Below are 19,956 nucleotides of genomic sequence, written 5' to 3' on the forward strand. Positions count from 1 at the left end.
AACATGTACTTGGTATCCAAAACAACTCTTGATAACATTACTAAAAGATGACATGTGGAAATTTCTTTTTTGATGAATTGATATGTGGGAATTTGGAATATGGGACTTTGCGGTGTTCGAAACATATTGTGGAGAATGTGAGAGTGCGATTTTCTCATGATTGGATATTGGAATCATATGTTGAGCCCAGTGTGTAATTCAGTTTTAAAAATCCAAATCCAAACCCAGTGACCCGACCGGTACCACTACCGCGAACCCGCGAGGATCAATTCGGAGCCACTCTGACCCACCTACTGGTCAGAGCCTCAGTGCCGCGTTTCACATGGAGTAATTGCAGCAGAGCAACAAACCAACGACTGGTAGGCGACTCGTCATGCAAACGCCCACCGTCTCTCTCTTAAATCCCTAATTTCTCACTTTTTACCAAATTCCGCCAACATTTCGTAACCCTGGGGCTCCTCCATGTCCTCCTTATCGAGCTCTTCAGTCTCCGACGACGAACAGCCCTCCGACCCTAACCCTAGCCCCAAACCCCCGGAGGACCAATTGGCCGCCCTCGCATTATCCGAGACCGACAGTCATGCAAACGGCGTGCCGTGTGGATCGGCGGGTGAGAACAACAACCACCAAGAGATCGAGAACGACGGGGTCCAGGTCCAGGCCAATTCGGCTGCGCTGCCTGGTTTAGCTGAATTGGAGGAATCAATTGAGGGCCTGCGAGGTGGTAGAGTCGGCGGGGTTGTGTGGACGGGGACCAGTTCGGAGCTGGAGGTCGACTACGAGCCGTCGAGCCCGAGCAGCAGTGGCTATGCCGGCGAAAGAGGGAGTAGCAGTGCTGCCAGTAGTGGTGGTTCTGGGAATGATGAAATTTCGGAAGTGAGGAATGATGGGGTTGCTGATGGGGTTTCGGATTCGCACGCCTCGTGGGTGCCCGGTAAACGCCATGTCGATGAGGTACTGTATTCTAGCATCTCCTTGCGGAACTGCTTTGCTGTTTGTTGTGTATTTGGCAATTTGATTGCTTTTGATGAATTGCTTGGAGAGTTTAGAGCTTTGTTGTTGCGAGGGCTTTAGCAATGTTAGAGACTTACATCATTGGACATCGAATGTGGCTTCAGATTTTGATGGTAAATGAGTAAATGACAAATGTAAATGGAAATAAGATTAAAGTTAAACACTTTGCATTGTTTCTGCTTAAAACTACACTGGGTTGCCCCATTAATTCTGAGTATAATTGTTACAGGAAACTAAATCAAAGTCTACCACTGCTCTTACAAAGGATAGGTTGAAATTGAGATAAGGGTGTCTGAATGTCTTTGGTGTACTTTGATTGTTTTGTCAACGTGTATTTATACCTTCATTTTGAACTGAAACCATCACAGGACTTTCAGCCTTTGGTTGCTTTTGCAGCAAGTATTTATACGCTCATTTGATTAAGCCGGCATGACACATTCAGTGGAACAATCTCTGGATCAAGCGATATTCAAATTTGAATATGCACTTACACTTAAACCATTTGAACCAAAATGGCCAAATCTACAACCTTTGAATTACTAACTCAGACTGCCTTTAACTGCCCTAAGCAAGACTTGGTGCTTACCCAGAACATCTTCTTGGATTATTACATGCCTTACCCATATTGAAATAGCTGCCACAGTACTGAAACCAAAATGCACAGCCTTAGTTAATAAAAAACACTGTTTTAAAGATAGAAATGTAGGCGCAATCACAAATAATAATGTGTATCTTGGGCTTCATTTGAAGCTTAAGGCCCAATCCAGATTACTAGTATTATATTATTGAATTTAAATACAACCCATAAATACATTTGAATGACTTTATTTATATTCGCGCAAACAGTGAACCCAAAGTCTAGGATCTTGATGTCTCTTTTACTGTGAAAAATACTGCAGTTAAAGAACAATTGAACAATAATATAGAATCTATGATGCTACAAAAATTTCAGGGGCATGTATTTACTTTAAGGGGAGCAATAGCACATCAAACATTATATTGGGCCACTGTCTTGGTGCTCTTTCTGAAAGAATAGGTGTAGATAGACTGTCTAATTCTCAATTTTCAAAAATTTTCGTGTACTCATGCAGTTGAATAGACAGACAGATGTTGGCTAATAACTTTTTCTTGTTGTTGTAATCTTAGTAATTTCTTTGGGTCCAATATGGTCATCTAAATATAATATATGAGAAATTTTAGATGAGTTGTAGAGCTAAAAGCCTAAAAGGTAAAGAAGAGGGTTTTCTGATTTCTGTTCCCTAAGCATGGTTAGTGAGGTAACATAGCATATAGAATTTAATGAGATAAATACATACTACATGATAATAGGCATTGAATGCAGGATGATCCTATATGCACTTGGAAGGCTCCAAAAATGGGGTTCGTGTTCCTATGTGCACATTGCAAAATTGTCTGTATGTTAGATCTGTTATTCCATTTTTAGATTTTTGTCACAAATTAATTGGCTTTTTCCCGTGGCATTCGGCTAATGCAATTCTATCTGCTCATTAATATGATGTTGCAAAAGCATACAAGATAATTATGAAGGAAAGAAAGAAAGTTTAAAATGCTTAGTGCATTGCACATTTTTGTGGTATCAATTACTTTAATATGTGGTGATCAATCATTAGAGAACTTGATTGAACTAATACATAGCTGTCAGGGTCTTTTTTTCTTTTCCTATAAGAAATGAGCCCTTTACATATTTCTTTAATTTAACTGCTTGAGTGACAAAGTGATTTTCAAGGATAACTGCAATGTTCTGTTTGATTTATAATTGAAGTGCAGGATGATGCTTCCTTATCATGGAGAAAGAGGAAGAAGCACTTTTTCGTACTAAGTCACTCTGGCAAGCCAATATATTCCAGGTTTGTCTCAGGTGCCTCAACAATCTTTTTTTAAAGAAGTGGCAGATCCACATTAATCTCTATGCAAAATAGTGCAACTATCTGTATTTCTGTATTGGTGATATATGTATTATTTTTCATCTCTTAATTGCAGATATGGAGATGAACACAAGCTAGCAGGATTTTCAGCCACATTGCAAGCGATAATTTCTTTTGTGGAGAATGGGTACATGCATCAATCTTGTCAAGTTGATTATTATAGTTTTTTAAAATTAAGTCTACTCTTAGAGTTTAGTATTTAATGAAAGTTTTCAGAGGACTTCCAATGATTTTGTTCATTAATCATTTTACAGTGGGGATCGTGTCAAATTGGTTAGGGCTGGGATGCATCAGGTCTGTTTTGTTCCTTCGTGGCTTGAAATTTATGTCCCTCAAGTTATTGCTTCTTTAAACAACCCTTGATTCCTGGGATGATAAAAAGAATTGCATTCTCATTTTCTGGTTGTATTATATTTATATGACCGCTCTAAACAGAAAGAAAACTTGAACTTTTGAACTAGCTGTTGTAGCTGAATAATCCATGCTGACACTGTCTTGGGCAAAGTTTGAACTTTGAAGGCATAGTGATCTATCTATGTAATTCTATAAAAACATATCTGACAAGGGGACCTTGGCTTTTACTTTTTGAATGCTTGTATGAGTGGATATAACTATAAGTTCAGATTATCGTATGTAACTTCATTTAAGAATTATGTTCATCTCCCTCAAAAGGTCTAGTTGGTATTTTTTGCAGGAGGCTTAGAATGTTAAAAATGACATTATTTGACTGTTTACAATGCACAGTTTGTAAGCCTTATCTTTTTGGAGTCAGTTTAATTAAATTGGCATGAAATATTTGTATGTTCAGGTGGTTTTTCTTGTAAAGGGACCGATTTACTTAGTATGCATCAGCTGCACAGAAGAGCCTTATGAGTCTTTGAGGATGCAGTTGGAACTTATTTATGGTCAGGTAGCATTGGATTTTCTCCTTCCTCAAAATTCTTTACAGATTAATATGTTTGACTGTTTGGTCTTATTTTGATAGTGATTTAATGAATAACTTAAATAATTCCTTGCATACTTTTTCTTATCGAACAAAATACCTTATGTTAGTAACTGTACTTTATTTGATTAGTTATGATATGTGGATGCAGATGCTACTTATTCTTACAAAGTCGGTAAATAGATGTTTTGAGAAGAATCCGAAGTTTGATATGACACCTTTGCTAGGAGGAACAGATATTGTGTTCTCTTCCCTGATCCATTCTTTCAGTTGGTTTGTTTCTCTGCTCCCTTTGGCATGCCTATCTTGGGAAATGAAAAATTATCTTTGTGAAAGTCCATTGAATAGAATGCTATGATAGTCCCTCTTGTTTATACATTTACTGAACTATGGTAATGACACCCCCACCCCCGCTGGGTGGTTCTTTTATTTTTTTATTTTTGTTAAAGAGAAAAAGAACTGTGGTAATAGTAATAGATCATCCAATGTACTGTGAAGGAGCTGCTTCCCTTGTTGAAAATTTTTATAATTTCTAATCTGATTATTTTCTATGCAAAATAAAATATGAAGAGTATAAAAAAAATGAATTAAAAAATTCCTAATACCTATTTGGTAAATTTAATATTCTATTTATAAAGTTTGCATAAGAAAAATAATTTGTCTTGAAATTGCAATAAATATTGCATTGTGTGTTTCTTTATCATTTATTTAATTGTGTTACCACTATTGATGCATTCTAATTTCTCTTGTTATTATGAGTGGCCAATTTAATTTTCAAATGCCCCAGCCAAAAAAATGATGATGCGTATACTTATTTCTCTGTTTGCAGGAATCCTGCCACATTTCTTCATGCTTACACTTGTCTTCCCCTTGCTTATGCGACAAGGCAAGCTGCAGGTGCCATATTGCAAGATGTTGCTGATTCAGGTGTTCTGTTTGCAATACTGATGTGCAAACACAAGGTTATGTCATCCACGTTGTTGTTGTTAATACTTAGGAGATCCTTATCTTAATGACTTGAAAAAAAAAAAAATTGCATCTATTTTTCATGGTAAAATTTAAAAATCTTTTTCAAGTTAGAGCACTCTAACAAATTGAAGCTTGATTGCAGGTTATCAGTCTTGTTGGTGCTCAAAAAGCCTCTCTGCATCCTGATGACATGCTGCTACTTTCCAACTTTGTTATGGCATCAGAGTCATTTAGGCAAGTAGATTAAATTGAATGAGTCTTATGCCATCTTTTATCAACCTACCTGGCATGGAAATTGAAACTAGTAGCTGCTTCATGTTTTGAAGTTTTTAAAGCACTAGAGGACACTGCAAAGCCATCCTTATCATTCTTTTCTGCTGGCATTGTTTCAGTTAGTGAGTGATAATGATCTATGGACATTTTCAGGTGATATAGTAGTTTTTAAAATCCTCTTTCTGTCTTTATGCAGGACATCTGAATCTTTCTCTCCAATTTGCCTGCCAAGATATAATCCCATGGCATTTTTGTATGCTTATGTCCATTATCTTGATGTGAGTGACACTTAGGTTCACGACTTTTCTTGTGTACATTTAACTGCATACTTTATAATTTATATGCTTGTCTGATATTAGCTTTATCTACTTTATATACCTTTATACACAGTTATTATGACATGACACATATACTTTCTTGTGGCAGGTTGATACATACTTGATGTTGCTGACTACTAGTTCAGATGCCTTTTATCATCTCAAGGATTGCCGGTATACGATAGTCTTATAGTTTTTAATTTGATAAATGATATTAGTGCTGTAGGAGTGCTTCATGGCGACTCCTTAGCATTTTGTATAGAAAATATAAACCAATTTTTCCTCCCTATATAATTCTCTGGTATCTTATAGGATTCGCATTGAAACGGTACTTTTGAAGTCAAGTGTTCTCAGCGAGGTTCAGAGATCCATGCTAGATGGTGGGATGCGTGTTGAGGAGTTGCCTCTTGATCCTTTACCTCGCTCTGGATCCTTTTCTCCTCATTTGGGTCAACACGCACTTCCGACAGATTCCCCTGACAGGTTCAGGGAACCGTATGTTGGCATAGGTGGTCCCGCCGGACTTTGGCATTTCATATATCGCAGTATATTTTTGGATCAATATGTATCTTCTGAGTTCTCAGCACCAATTAGTAGTCCTCGTCAGCAAAAAAGGTAGCATAGCTGAATCTTACAGTACACTGTTATGACAAAATTTGAACGTGCACAATCAAGTCATATGTCACTCTAATGTTTTTGGTAGGATAATTAGTTTTGCTTCTTGCAGATTATATAGAGCTTACCAGAAACTTTATGCTTCCATGCATGACAAAGGAATTGGTCCCCACAAAACCCAGTTTAGAAGAGATGAGGATTATGGTACTTTTTTGTTCATACTGCATTCATATGTGGAAGATGTTGATATAAATTGAAAATATTGTTTTACTTGATGCTCACTCATTACTACATCTCAAAACTATGATGTTTAAGAATCATTCTATCATTTCAACCTGGAGTTCTAAATACTGATGTCAGTTTTGCAAAAGTCATGCATCTAGTTGGTCATTAGTCAAGGTCTTTCATTTTTATAGATTTTCAAACCTAGCTTCTTCTCTTTTTTCTTGAGTCCTTGACTCTGACAGCTTATGGCCATATTGATTACCATGCTTCATATCACATGTTATTCAAGCTTGATCTTTACTGTGTCCTTTTAGTACTCTTTTCTGCTTACATTTTGTGATTAGGATACCATTATTGACATTTGCTTTGATTGCATAAAGTTAGATTTTCATATTATGTTTACATGCTTGATGATTTCCTGACCAGTTTACATAATCATTTCTTTTGTCAGTTCTACTCTGTTGGGTCACGCAGGATTTTGAGCTTTATGCAGCTTTTGATCCACTTGCAGACAAGGTATGATTTTGCTTGCCATTGCTTGACTATTTCTTGTTCAACTATGCAATACTTATGAACTTTTACATATGCCAAAGCGAATAAAAGGGAAAGGTTTGATGCTTTTTGTTTCCCTTTTGGCCTTGTTTTGGTTTTATTAGAACAAAAAGGGAGGGAAAGGAAATGAAAAAGTAAAAGTTATGGGTCCCAGTGCATGTAAAGGAATATAATTAGCCCCTTTTATTTATTGTTACTCTTCTCCAATCCTCTCATGTTGGGTTAATTGCAAAATTTGGGTCCTAGGGAAGGGGAATCCACACAAATCCTTGCTCTTCCATTCAAATTTTTTCATTTCCCTTCCCTCCACTTCTCCAACCGAACAGCATTAGGGATGAGTTGGCAAGAAACAGGCTTTACTGTATGGGATTACTTATGGAACAGTTGGGGCAATACAAGCTTTGCTATTGTTGAATTTAGCAGAGATTGGGCTGGTTTCTACAATGCAAGACCACTGTAAATGATGAAGCCAATCATCTGTCATTGGAAGAGGTATTTTAGCAAGGAGTTGAGGAGAGAAAAATGTACAAATGGGTGGAAAAATGATGGCCAACCCAAAATGCATTATATTTGATCAACTGATCATCTTTTATGGGACTAGGGGTTTGAAATACTAGGAGAAAATAATAGGAGAATACTAGAGCACCAACGAGGGTTTAGTCGAGTGGTTGGGCCCATGGTTTGCTCCCATATGGTCTAGGGCTCGATTCCTCAAAGGTACCTATCTAGCTATTTGCAAGAGTTTCTTGCCTCCCAAAGATTGTAGGGTTCCAAGGGGGGCCCCAGTTTCAAAGCCGTGCCCGCCTGGGGGATTTCTGGGTATCAAAAATAAAAAATAAAACTAAAAATAGGAGAATACTAGAGCTTGTCTCAAACCCAACCACCTCCTAGGCGAGCAATAACATGTGCCTCAGAGATGCCCTGCATATAGATATATATATGTATATATATATATATATGAATATATATATATACCAGTATATATGTGTGTGTGTGTATATATATATATCATAAGGCTACTGCAACCTCAAATGAAGTTAGTGGGACAAAAGATGACATAGCTTACAGAAGAAATCAGACAAGTGAAACAGAATACCTTGTGACTGCTTTGAGAAGATCAGAACTTTAGCAAAGGAAGAAGCAGCTACAATAATGTGATCCCCAGAGTAAAAGTGAGAAAATAAATGAGAGGTGCTTCCTTAGAGCACTAGAAGACTGATTATGGACAGGCCCAACAATGTTCATGAAACTCACAACCATGTATGACTCACATGTCATCGCGCATCAACATTGAAAAGTTTGTCTGGTAATATGTATAACCTAGCTAGGGTAGGTAGATTCACCTGGTAACATTTCTGTATGCAAATGGGTTCAGGACTTCTATTCTCCTTGATAAAAGACTTATGTTCCTTGTATAATTGTTTTCAGGTATAATTATTAATTGCTGGAGACATAAGTTATAGCTGATTTGGATATATCTTTAGATGCATTTTATTTTTGTTGGATGCATTCTCAACTCAATTTGGTGTTGGTTTTCAGGCACTGGCAATAAAGACTTGCAACCGGGTTTGTCAATGGGTGAAAGATGTGGAAAACGAGATTTTTTTGCTGGGAGCAAGCCCCTTTTCATGGTGATATCCCATTATATTCTGTAACACAGCATGTACCATAGTTTTGTTTATTTAATAAAATTCAAATGATCATTTTTTTTTTCCCACGCACATTGAAATAGCATGAGATGCTGATCGTAATTTACCAATTTGTTGTATCTAGCTTCAAAAGGTTTCCATTTGTCAACAAATGTAAAAGCAGTTAAAAAAAAAGGCTATCCTTTCTAACACGATCAGGTTACATATTATTTTTATATTCTTTTTTTTGGTGCAACAAACAATGCCAATCTTTTTGCCCATGTTGCATGTGCCATTCTGCTGTCAGAAATTAAGGCTCATTTCTGTTGCTGCGTGTAGGGTTAAAGTATTAAAGAGCCATGTAATATGTCACAGTGAGGCTAATTTTTCACTATGCTTTTGGTTGATTCGTTGGTTCTATGTTTCTTCTTTGTTATTTTCCTGGGTAGCTAGTTTTCCGAAGAAAGTTGAAGCACTAGTTAACTTCAGAGGGAAATGCTATTGCTCTGTGGACACTATAGTGGTAAGGTTGTACCCACTTGGTTTATAAGAGCCATTTGCCTAGCAAAGAAATTTTGGAGGATGATGCTCAAAACCATGTCTTTGTTGTAAACCATTAATTTGCAAACCTGAGATGTTAGTGTTTTCTAAAACAAGGTAATTTTACTCACTAGACAATCTAATATGTTATATTGTCAAACTGAATTAGAATCTTTGAGCAGGTGGAACCATGCTTGAATGTGTGATTTTGGTTCACAGTCAAGAGATCGTCGCTCTTTTAAAATACTAGACCACATATGGGTTTGAAGGACTGTAAGAAGCATTGATATTTTTCTTTTTTCTTTTGGGTATGAATCATTGTGTATTTAATCAATGCGGATTAGATATTTCATCATCTGGGATGGTAGAGAATCCAGGGAATTTGAATGTACAGCAACCTCAAACCCAATTGTGTGATGTGCTTTATATATAACTGGCTCCAAGGGCTCACCCGAAGTGCTCTGTAATCATTAATAGGGTCCAGCGGTGAGTCATTCATTAATCATATTCATATAATTCCTTTTCCTTTTTCATGGGGCATTCTGGTTCTGGATTGACTTTACAACAACACATGGATTTTCCAGTGTTTTCTAACCATGGTTACTTGAAAAGGCCTGGGTCTCTTCTCTGTTTCCTCTTCTTTTTGTGCCGAGTGATTTAAAAGAGACCTGTTGGTTTTGATTGCTGTCATACAAGTCCCACAGGGAAACAGTGAAGTAGATAAATAAATAAAAAGGTGTATTAATGAAGGAGGAATGGGTCATTCTGTGAACTGGGATTAATGAAAGCTCAAAGGAGAGAGGTCCACTTGAGTAGAGTTATAAATACTAAGTTATAAATATTATGATATAGAGAGTATTATAGGCTTTTGTATTTAAGCCGGGTAATGAGAAGTGGTTGAGGCCTTGAAAGCCTTGAAGGAGAGTGTTGACTATTATTCAAAGGATGTGTTCTGTTCACTGCATTAATTAGGATTACTAAATGCTAATTCAGATTTGAAATTAAGCTTCTGTTCACTTTCTTTTAAGCCCTGTTCCTTTTTTAACAGAGGGAATTGAATCTTAACCCATTATTCACTCGGCCTATCCATTATCGCACTTATCTAATTCCAAGTCTATTTCTCATTTTGCAAGAAAAGAATCTCATTGTTTGAAGTTGACTGTGAATGTGTTATCAAGCTTAGTTATTATCGCTATTTGGCTATTATGTAGGAGTTATTTATCATTGATGAACAAAGTGTTATAGGGGGTTCTCAACATTTGGTCCATGAATTCATTTAAGTTTAGCCTCTTTTATTGTTGTTTCTCTTTATATACTTTTTCTTTTACATTAAAATAATTCGAACACCAATTAGATATTGATTTAGTGTTATTTTTTTCTATTTTGTTACTTAATATCTCAAATGTAATATTCTCATCCCTAGATTTAAAGAAAAAGAAAACAGATCGAACCTTTGCCATATATAATATTTTAATCTTAAACAATGTCATTATATTTTCTCTATCACTTGGACTAAACTCGAAGAACTTTTTTATATACTCTTATCCTTGTTAAATATTATATAAGGTTACGTACCAAGGATATAATGTCTAATGTTTAGGGACGGTTATATAACCTTCTATTACAATGTAAAATTATCATATCAAACTTTGTCAATTTAACCATGCAAAGAAAGTTATTTTCTTATATTGTATAATATAGAAAATAAAATTTAAAATTTAGATAATTACAAATAAGTCAATAAAACATTTCAAAATTACAAAATTACAAAAATGTCAATACCAAATTTCCTATCACATTTTAGTTAATTATATAATTTCATAAATTACGTTTTGATCAATAGCCCTGCGGCCCCAGCCCATTATTAGTTTTTCTTTTGAGTTTGTTTTATCCTTTTGGCCCAACCTATTTTTTTATTTGGACATGTGTCAGCTTCTAGTTAGTTTTGACTTTTTTGTAATTTTTTGAAATTTCCATAGTAATGGCAGTAGCTATAATTTCTAGTATTTGTTATGTCTTTTTTGTATAATGCATAATTTTATTTAATTCATGTTAGTTAATGATGATTATTTTGGGATTTAGGAAATATTCATTGACCTATTTGTAATTTTAAAATATTTATTGACTTTTTTGTAAATATCCCTGAGATATTAGGATATTAGCCCTTTAAACTAATTTTTTATAGAGTCTAACACCATTACTTTTTTTTTTTAATAGCTAAAACACATATTTAAAATTCTATGCCACGCCATGCCGGATAACAACAATTCATTTGTTTTATATTATTTACAAGTTTTGTCATTATGAAATTCATGTTAATTTCAGATTTTTCTCTCTCACAAATCACTGAACTATAGGGAATCATTAACTTATTAGAATTATGATTGTTCGTATTCAAATATAGAAAGTAATTGATATGTGAATTTTTTTTATTAGAGATATGTGATTTTTTTATTTTTTATTGGAGATATGTGAGTTTTTATATTGTAGGAGTTTTTTCTTTTTTGTTCAATGTTGCAGGTTTATTAGCTATTGTATTTTCATAAATGCAAGTTCTATATTAAATAATTCTTATGTAGGTTCCTTATTAAATAATTTGGTTTCTTATGAATGATTTTGATTTAGGTTCTTTATAGTATATTTTTTAAATGTAGGTTCCTTATTGAATTATATGGTAACGTAAGTTCCTATTAAGTATTTCATGTAGGTTCCTTAGTTTTTTTTTATTTTTTATACAAATGTTTGTTCCTTTGTTGTTGTAGGTGATTTATTTTTTTATAAGAATTGTATGTAGGTTCATTATATTTACTTGTTAGTGTAAAATGAATAAATGAAGGGCTTAATTATAAAATTGGATTATTTATATAAAAACCCCAAAACAATCAAATATGGAAAGGCCAATCAGAAGGGATTTGGTGGAAACAACACTGGACTTCATGTTTGAAATTAGTCCAACACATCAACAAAAAAAAATTAATGAGTATTAAAGCACCCAAATTTTAGGAAGAACAACAGAAGTTACAAAAGAATAGAGTTAAACATTGAACAACGTCTACATGAGGATAAGGGTAAAAAAGATATTAACAAAATTTTAATTTTGTAAAATGCTGACTGAGAAATTTAAATATGAAAAATGGGTGAGTTGGAAGCTAGTTAAAAGGGTTAACACTTGAACAAAAAAAGCCATGGGTTTAAGTTAGAAAAATATGAGTTTAATGAGGATTTTATGAATTTTCTATTAAAATTTTAGCTTTCAGTTACAATATGTGGTGTGTATTCAAATTGAAAAGTTTCTTTTCCGGTTTCAATGCATATTATTCTGAGGGCTTAATCATATTAAATCAGTAGCTAACATGTTATCACTGTATATAGAATTATTTTTTTTATCTATATTGTAATATATGTTCCTCTCCTTCAAAATTCTCCCCTTCTAAGTTTCTAACAAATCTATAAATAAAACTCTACCAAAAAAAAATCTATAAATAAAACTCCATTGACTTGATGAAAACTCATCTCCAGTCTCTACCTTCACGGGATACAACAAAATAATTTCATTTTGTTTTATTTTATATGGAAGGAAGTAAGGAACATGATGCTACATGCAACATTTAATGCTAAATTAATTTCCATCATCATCATCTGCAACAGATTAAAGTTGGCAATTAATTGAGAGTGGGAAAGCTTTGTCAAACTTTTTCATTTACTAGTCCATCTTCTTTGTGGACTTGGTACCATGGCTTTGCAATTCGTCAAAAGTATTAACTCATGAGGGGCATTTTGGTCAATTCACATTTGTTCAGTCAAACATCATCAATTTCGGAGATTAAACAAGTTTGTTTTGTTCCCCACTTACCTTGTCCATCAGCCATGAACCAATATGTATTGCCAATAAATGAGGGTTGAGGACTGCTTTGTTTATGTATTGCCAATGACTATAATGCCCTTTGTAAATGAAGCATTCAAAATCTCACATGACCCAACTTTCTGAAAATGCGGGGTAATTTGGTAATTGGAAGTCCTCGATGTTGGAGATTCCATGGTCCTCTGACTTGGGAATTATTATATGCAAGTGAGTACATCTATTCTATCATTTAAAAAGGAGTGCACTGTGACTAATTGACTATCAGACAATCAGACTGGCCGGTGTGGACTGTGGAGGCCACCATACACTCTCATATATTGTCTCCACCGTCTTGACACGACACCACCACAAACAATCTCGGCGGGTTAATATTTATCAAAATCATGTGGTTTTTACAATTGTACCAGAACTTGGAGTTATTATTTATGAAAATTATACCCATGTTATTATTTTAATAAAATCTGAAAAGAGTCTAATTTTACATATATTTACAAATAAATTATCTTGATCTAATGCAACATTTAATAAAGATTAATGGACCAAAATTTCACACACAACACACAAATTTATTTCATTTCAATGGTTAATGAAGTAAAGGAGGTATGGACAAATCTGTAATTTCCTCCTAAATATTATTAGTGCATTACCTATCATGCAAGGTGTGATAATATATATTCATATATAATACAGCACAAAAGTACCTATCAAAAAGTTTTTTTTTGCTGGTAATTACACAACAAAAAGTTAAATATGAAATGATAACCTTTTTCTTTAAATAATGCAAGAATACTTGTCATATTTGTTCATCAAATATGCAAATGATGTGTTAATATATATGTCAGTTATCTTATAAAAAAATAAATTAAGTTCAAGTGAACTCTGATTTGAATATGTAAATGAAACATTAATTGTGCTACATCATTTGGTAAAAAAAAAAAAATGGCATACAAATTTGGTGAGAATAGCAATCCTCATTTTTTTTTGGTTCTCTTATCAGTCTCTCAATCTCTTGAACAAAAAAACAATCTCTCAACCTCTTATCCTCATCTGTGTTTGAAATATACCTTTATGACCAAATTTATTATATTGAAAACAAATTTATTTATACCATATACATTTTATAAAAGTGAAATTAACATGAATTAATTCCATCAATGTGAATGAATTTAAACTTGAAAAGAAATGTGATTAGTAATATGGTAAACAAACACGATAACTTGACCAAAAAAAAAAAAAGAATAAATATGATAAATATAGCCATCACACTTAATTGTTTATCAACCGTGCATGGCATGGTATGAAATTGTGTTAATTTGAAATGAGACACTAACTTGAGTAAGGAAAGGCACATGGCAGGTAGCCATTGCTTTCTAATCAATGAAGCTAAGGTTTATTGAAATAAATTGGGCTTATAGGTTAGCAAGCCAAGCATGGAAAGCACATTGACGTTATTAGCAATATTGTGTTATAGCATTCACTTTCAAGTTTCATTTATTAGCTAACTTTAAAAAAATAGAAATAAAATAATTATTCAAATGTCATATAGACACAAATTATCATTAAACTTAGAAATAATTACTCGAGGCTATACTTTACTAATTGTTTATAACATGTAATACACATATTTATAATATTTAACAATTAGGTCACTCTTTCTCCCCGAACACTTTCTCTTTGTTCTCTTTCGCTCTCCCTCGCTACAACTTTCCTCGCCGGCGTGTGTGCGCGTCCGGCCATGGATGGTGACAAGAGGACCACCCCTGAGTTCCTCTATCTTCCCTCTTCATCCCTGTGAGCTTGAAACACCCAGCAACCCCTAGACCTACTCAGAGCCCCGGCGTTGACTCCAATCCTGGCATTGTCGCGACTTCCCACCACCTGGGTTTTGTTCCACAAGTCATGGTGAGTCTTCCCATAGGTTTTGATTGCCCAGTAAACCACCAAAATCGGATGATCGAACATACAAAAGTCAGCGGTTTCCGGCGAATCCGATAACTCAAATTCAAGGTGTTGGCCTCTGGCAGCGAGAAAGAACAAGCCAAGTTCCTTACTATAACAACACCTAGAGAGTTATCAGGGAAGCCAGCTCCACCCCTGTGCCTTTCTTATCAGTAGCAGGTTCTTGATTTTTTTTTTTTAACTCAGTTTCTAAAACTGCAAGTGAAAATATGAAACTACAAGTGAACTGAAACTGCAGTTTATTGGAGTTGCAGACTTGCAGTTGTAGTTACTATAAATGGAATTGCAGAGATTGAAACTCTTTTTTTTCATTGTTGTTGTAGCAGTTGTAGAAGAATGCTTGAGAGTGAAGATGAACAGTTGTCGGTTTCAGTTTTCGTTCTTTTGGTGATGCGTTGATGCTGGTCTTTTGTAAGATGTCTGCCTGTTATGTTTTAGGCCGATGGAAAAGTGTCCGCAAGTTAATAGAAATGAATTGGGTGTTTTTTAGAACTAAAACAAAATTTAGAATTGTGAGTGTTAAATGGTATGGCAAAATTTCATATTTGGACATATATTGAATGTTAATTATTTCTAATAAAATGCTCACATGTCACTCAAGGATGTCTTGGGCAAGGACACAAATCTAGTAAGATATTTTTTTTTTTACAAAAATGAGATACTAACATGTCGATCTCCAAGGCTAATCACGAGCAATAACACAATGATGCGACAAGGAGGGCTCAAAAAGAAAATTATTTATGTAAGTTTATGAGGTTATCTTATAGGGTGGGCATCAACCTGCCCAACCTGGGTTTGACACAGGGGCGGATCCAAGGTGGGAAAATCTTGATCTTATGGTTCATGGCTGCTGCTTGAAGTTACAGGCCGGGGCAAGAAATGATGGAAGATGTTTGTGAAAATGTTTGAAAGAGGCAAGGAGAAGAAGAAGAGAGTGGATCACGTGTGTAGGAGGTGATTTTTTTTTTTTTCTAACTTAGAGACTTGCCAAAACAACGTCGTTTTGGCAATTTTATTTAAAAAACAAAAATTGAAAGACTTATGGTGCATTTGGTAACGTTTTACAAAACGGTTTTTCATTTTGAAAATTCAAAAAATGACAAAAATGTGTTTGGTTGCTGTATTGAGAAAACAGTTTTTGAAAAATACAAAATAGAATGTCTAGTTTACTATGTAAATTCAGAAAACGACTAAATAATGTTTTCAGTTTTCAATGAATTTAGAAAACATATAAAACACAGATACAAATAAAAAAAATTTTACAATTGAAAAAAAAAATGAAAAAACATGTGATCTGCACTTCCTCCCCACCTAGCCAGACCCACCTCTTGCGGCAACCATACCCCCCGCCGCTACCCACCTCACCCATCTCTATTCATCTCTCCTCTATTCCTCTATTTATTTCTCTCTCTCTACCTATCTCTCAAAATATATACTTTGTAATCCCTCTATAGTTTCCAATTCTCGCTTCAATAAACGGATCAAAACTCCCCGTAACATCCATGACAGGAAGTTCACGAGCATTAACAACCCTTACATAGAGAAAATACATTCGTTCAACTAGATCATAGGTGCTTACAGTCTTGTTTCCATTAATAATACGGTCACTAACAACTCTTCTACCTCCAAGGTAGTTGCGCCAGCCGAGGTGGGTTGGGTTTTATGAAACTTCTCTCTTTTTTAATTATATATTTTATGAAATTGGTTAATAATAATTTATAATTAATATCTTTTGTGAATATAATTATTTGGTTGTAATAATTGGTTAATATCAAATGTGTTTTCATTATTTTTGTTTTATATAATTGTTTTTCAATTACGCTAATAGATGACTTCGCATATTTTGAGAATGCAAAATTTAATTGTCATTTTCATTTTACAATGCAATTTTAAAAAAATTATTCTGTAAAACGTTACCAAAAGAGCCTTTAACATTTAGACAACACATATGTCAACAACCCATTTTTGCCTTTCACATTGTGAAAGAAATGGACCCTAAACCCAAATACATTTGACTCTAGTCTCACCCAAACTCAATTCAACTCTCATGCATATGGCGAAGCTCGTCGTCACAGAATGTGTCGCCGCCGTTGACTCTCACGCATTCGACTTGAATCTTGACCCCATAAACAATGATTCCTATATCCGCCACTGGTTTGACATAATGAACTTCATTTGTAGCATATGTTTCTTCCTTCCCAACAAATGTCACGTTTTTGTCGCTTAAAAATTTGACCAACGATTCATGAATATTATTATTAATATTATTGAGTTCTTCTTTTTTATCATACTAAGAGAACAAAAATATTTGGAATATAAAACAACGACCCACAAAGAATTGAAGAATTACAACTTGATAATCATGAGTACCAATGGGTGAGTTCTGGAGACGCCATTAAGAGCAAGCCTCAAAAGAAAATTATTCTCGTGGCCACCATGGAAGCAATATGATTCATTATTCTAGTGTCTGAATATGTGCCGCTGGCATCACTGTGGTTTTGATATCACCTTCGTAGAATTGAATATCGTACAAGGAATTGTCTTTATCTACATATATATCTCTCATTGTTTCTTTGCTCGAGCACGAGCACAAACACAAGAGGAAATAGGGAGGGACTAAAAAAAAATTTATGTGTTCATATTAGTTTATTAGATATATGATCATGTACAGATATAATAAATGTTAAAACAACTAAACTACTACTTCATTTCATGGTCAACATCTAACATTGTTGGTTAAAAACTATTTTTCTAGCTATACAATGTGCTGCAGTATGAGTTTTAATGCAGCTCATTTGCTTGTTTTAGTGATATAACATATATAGCATATGTAGGATTGGCAAAATTCCCTCTCTAAAAATCCCTGCAAGCACCTACCACAATTAAGCGGGTATGGTAATATCATTCCCGTCCCCGCTCCGCCCCATAAACGTATTCATGTAGCCTCAATGAAAGCAATATGATTCATGAATACAATGATCCACAATATGTGCAACTGCCGTCACTATAGTTTCAAAAAATATATGGGTGTTTTTTCCTATTTATTAATCTATAAGAGCATCTCCAATCTTTCTCCTATATTTTTTTCCAATTTGATGACAAGTGAAGGAAAAAAAAAGTTAGATTTAGGGAATGGCTCTTCAATGCTAAAGTTGAAATTTTCCTTAAATATATATTTTTTTTTTGCTTGGGTTTCTTGTCAAAAATTTGACTATTTGAGATTTGAGAAGATTTTGAACTGTCTCAATCATTCAACTTAATTTGCGGAAATTTTTACAAAAATCTCAAATTTGAGGAGCTTTTAGGGAAGTGTTAAAGCTGTGTTTTATACTTTTATGTCATTTTCTCCAAATTTAAATTTGGGAAAAGATTTAGGGAATGGTAGAGATGTTCTAAGTTGATAAATTATAGTAAAACAACCCAATATTCAGATTTAAGCTTATAAAACAACAGAATAATTATAATAGAGGAAAAAAAAATAAAGAGAAGTAAAGAAGATAAGAAAATCAAGGAAAAAATCACACATTGAGCACAAGCACGGACATAGAAGCCAATAGGGAGAGCACATAAATTTTTGTGTAATTATATGAGATATCTTTTCGAGGACCAGCCTTAAATTTTTGAAGGCCTGGGGTGAAAATCTGAAATCAGCACTATTGTATACGATCTTAATTTTACAAAAAATAAAAAAGAATCATAAAATTTTACAGACCTATTTTTCATTTATTTTTTGCTTGAATTATAAATGAAAATCAACCACAATTCAACTAAACTTAATTGACTAATTAACTAATCAAATGCCTAAGAGGACATAAATTAGAAATGAAAAATACAAAAACTAACCTTTTGGTTTTTTTCTTTATACTGCAAACCCCAATTTCTAGAACAAGTATGGTCCTTCCGCGAGCCCGCCCATGACCAAGGTTAGCATTGTATCTTTTGAGAAATGATAAATGTTAAAACGACATTGCATGATTATTAACATCTAACGTTGTTGGTTAACTGCCAGTTGTCTATACGGTATTCTGCAATTGTCTTTGTGCACTCATGCATGATTTATTAATAATAATAATAAATATATCAACATGCCACTAAGAATTGGTTTTGAGCACAAGCACGAACACAAGGGACAATAGGGAGGGCTCAAAAAAAAATATATATATATATATGTATGTAGGGGTGTGCAAAAATACCACCGGATTTGTTTGGTCCGGGTTTTTTGTTTTATGTTTTCGGATAACAAACCGAACCAAATCGATGATAAGTGGTTTGGTTTTGGTTTTGGTTTTTAATATTGAAATTTTTGGTTTTAACCGAACCAAACCACCACTTATAATATATATTTATTTTTATATATTAATTGGTTTATATATGATTTTAAATGTTTAATATCTATTATAGAGAAAACCAAATTCCCTATTATAATTTATATATGTTTGCATATGTTTATTATAGTTTATATACTTTATAGTTTATTTAGTATATAGTTTATACTATATGGTTTTAATTAATACCTATTATAGAGTAAACCGAATTTTCTATTATAATTTATATATGTTTGTATATGTTTATTATAGTTTATAATATATGTTTGTATATGTTTAATGTATAGTTTATACTTTATAGGATTAGTCTATAATTTATAGTTTGTATATACTATACTACTAGGGTATATATATACTAAAACAATTATTGTTAAAGGTATATGATCTATGATATAGAGTATAATAGTATAGGTAATTGGTATAAAGTATACTAGTATAGGGTATAGGATATGAGGTTTAGGGTATACCAGTTGTTATCCGGTTTCCAAACCAATCGAACCAATATTCTCAGTTAACCAAACAAGTCAGCTTGGGTTAGGCTTGGTTTGGTTTTGGTTCTCAAATTGACTATTTCGAAAATGTTGGTTTGGTTACAGTTATACGTGTTTTGAACCACGCACACCCCTAATAATTATATGAAATTATCTCATAGAAGTATAATAAATGTTAAAACGACCGCCTTATTGTATGACTAACATCTAACATTGTTGATTAGGTGCTAGATGTTCATTCAGTGTGTTGCGGTTTGAGTTGTAATGTTATTGGTTTGCTTGTGTTTTTGTTTAAAA

The 19,956-nt window shown here is 33.9% G+C and overlaps 1 protein-coding gene across 1 annotated transcript; it reads left to right on the forward strand.

Moving 5' to 3' along the window:
* Window positions 1-276: 276 nt before the first annotated feature.
* LOC147298818 (SAND family protein) lies at window positions 277-8,694 on the forward strand. The gene is made up of 14 exons (XM_086249520.1): window positions 277-954; window positions 2,803-2,882; window positions 3,016-3,087; window positions 3,215-3,254; window positions 3,769-3,870; window positions 4,055-4,176; window positions 4,733-4,865; window positions 5,015-5,106; window positions 5,342-5,423; window positions 5,572-5,636; window positions 5,775-6,077; window positions 6,190-6,281; window positions 6,754-6,818; window positions 8,394-8,694. Exons 1-14 carry the CDS (start codon window positions 463-465, stop codon window positions 8,487-8,489), a joined length of 1,836 nt encoding a protein of 611 aa, XP_086105646.1. The 5' UTR covers window positions 277-462; the 3' UTR covers window positions 8,490-8,694.
* The last annotated feature ends 11,262 nt before the right edge of the window (window positions 8,695-19,956 follow it).

The sequence above is a fragment of the Dryas octopetala genome, chromosome 1, assembly GCF_963921425.1.
Source record: "Dryas octopetala chromosome 1, drDryOcto1.1, whole genome shotgun sequence".
NCBI lineage: Eukaryota > Viridiplantae > Streptophyta > Magnoliopsida > Rosales > Rosaceae > Dryas > Dryas octopetala.

Coding starts and splice junctions, on each gene's coding strand:
- LOC147298818 (XM_086249520.1), top strand. CDS start 463: ATGTCCTCCTTATCGAGCTCTTCAGTCTCCGACGACGAACAGCCCTCC. Junction 3,255..3,768: donor TTAGGGCTGGGATGCATCAG/GTCTGTTTTGTT, acceptor TTGTATGTTCAG/GTGGTTTTTCTTGTAAAGGG. Junction 6,282..6,753: donor TAGAAGAGATGAGGATTATG/GTACTTTTTTGT, acceptor TTCTTTTGTCAG/TTCTACTCTGTTGGGTCACG.